General features: G+C 52.6%; 1 protein-coding gene across 1 annotated transcript in view; it reads right to left on the reverse strand.

The window, feature by feature from the left end:
* Positions 1-125: 125 nt before the first annotated feature.
* The window catches only part of EMH_0050850 (uncharacterized protein), a gene marked incomplete at both ends in the record, with an annotated part of 2,721 nt that continues 2,637 nt past the window's right edge, over positions 126-209 (reverse strand). Inside the window, one exon of the mRNA XM_013496695.1 lies at positions 126-207. Within this exon, the coding sequence (XP_013352149.1) occupies positions 126-207 (82 nt within the window). The remainder of the gene's footprint in view (positions 208-209) is intronic.

The following is a 209-nucleotide window of genomic DNA, read 5'->3' on the forward strand; positions in this document are numbered from 1 at the left end:
AAAGCGCACGTTCACCACCCAGCATCTGATAAACCCCAAACACTAAACCCTCAGACACAAACCCTAAACCCCAAACCCTAAACCCTAAACCCTAAACCCTAGAAGCACCTTCTGCGTCATAGCCTCTAAAGCTCTGTTAGATAAGATGAAGCCGCACGGCCACACAATGCAGGCGCGAACGCCGCTGCATAGGTCCGCCTGGGTGATGG

Source organism: Eimeria mitis, genomic scaffold (genome assembly GCF_000499745.2).
Source record: "Eimeria mitis Houghton genomic scaffold, Emh_scaff2242, whole genome shotgun sequence".
Classification (NCBI taxonomy): domain Eukaryota; phylum Apicomplexa; class Conoidasida; order Eucoccidiorida; family Eimeriidae; genus Eimeria; species Eimeria mitis.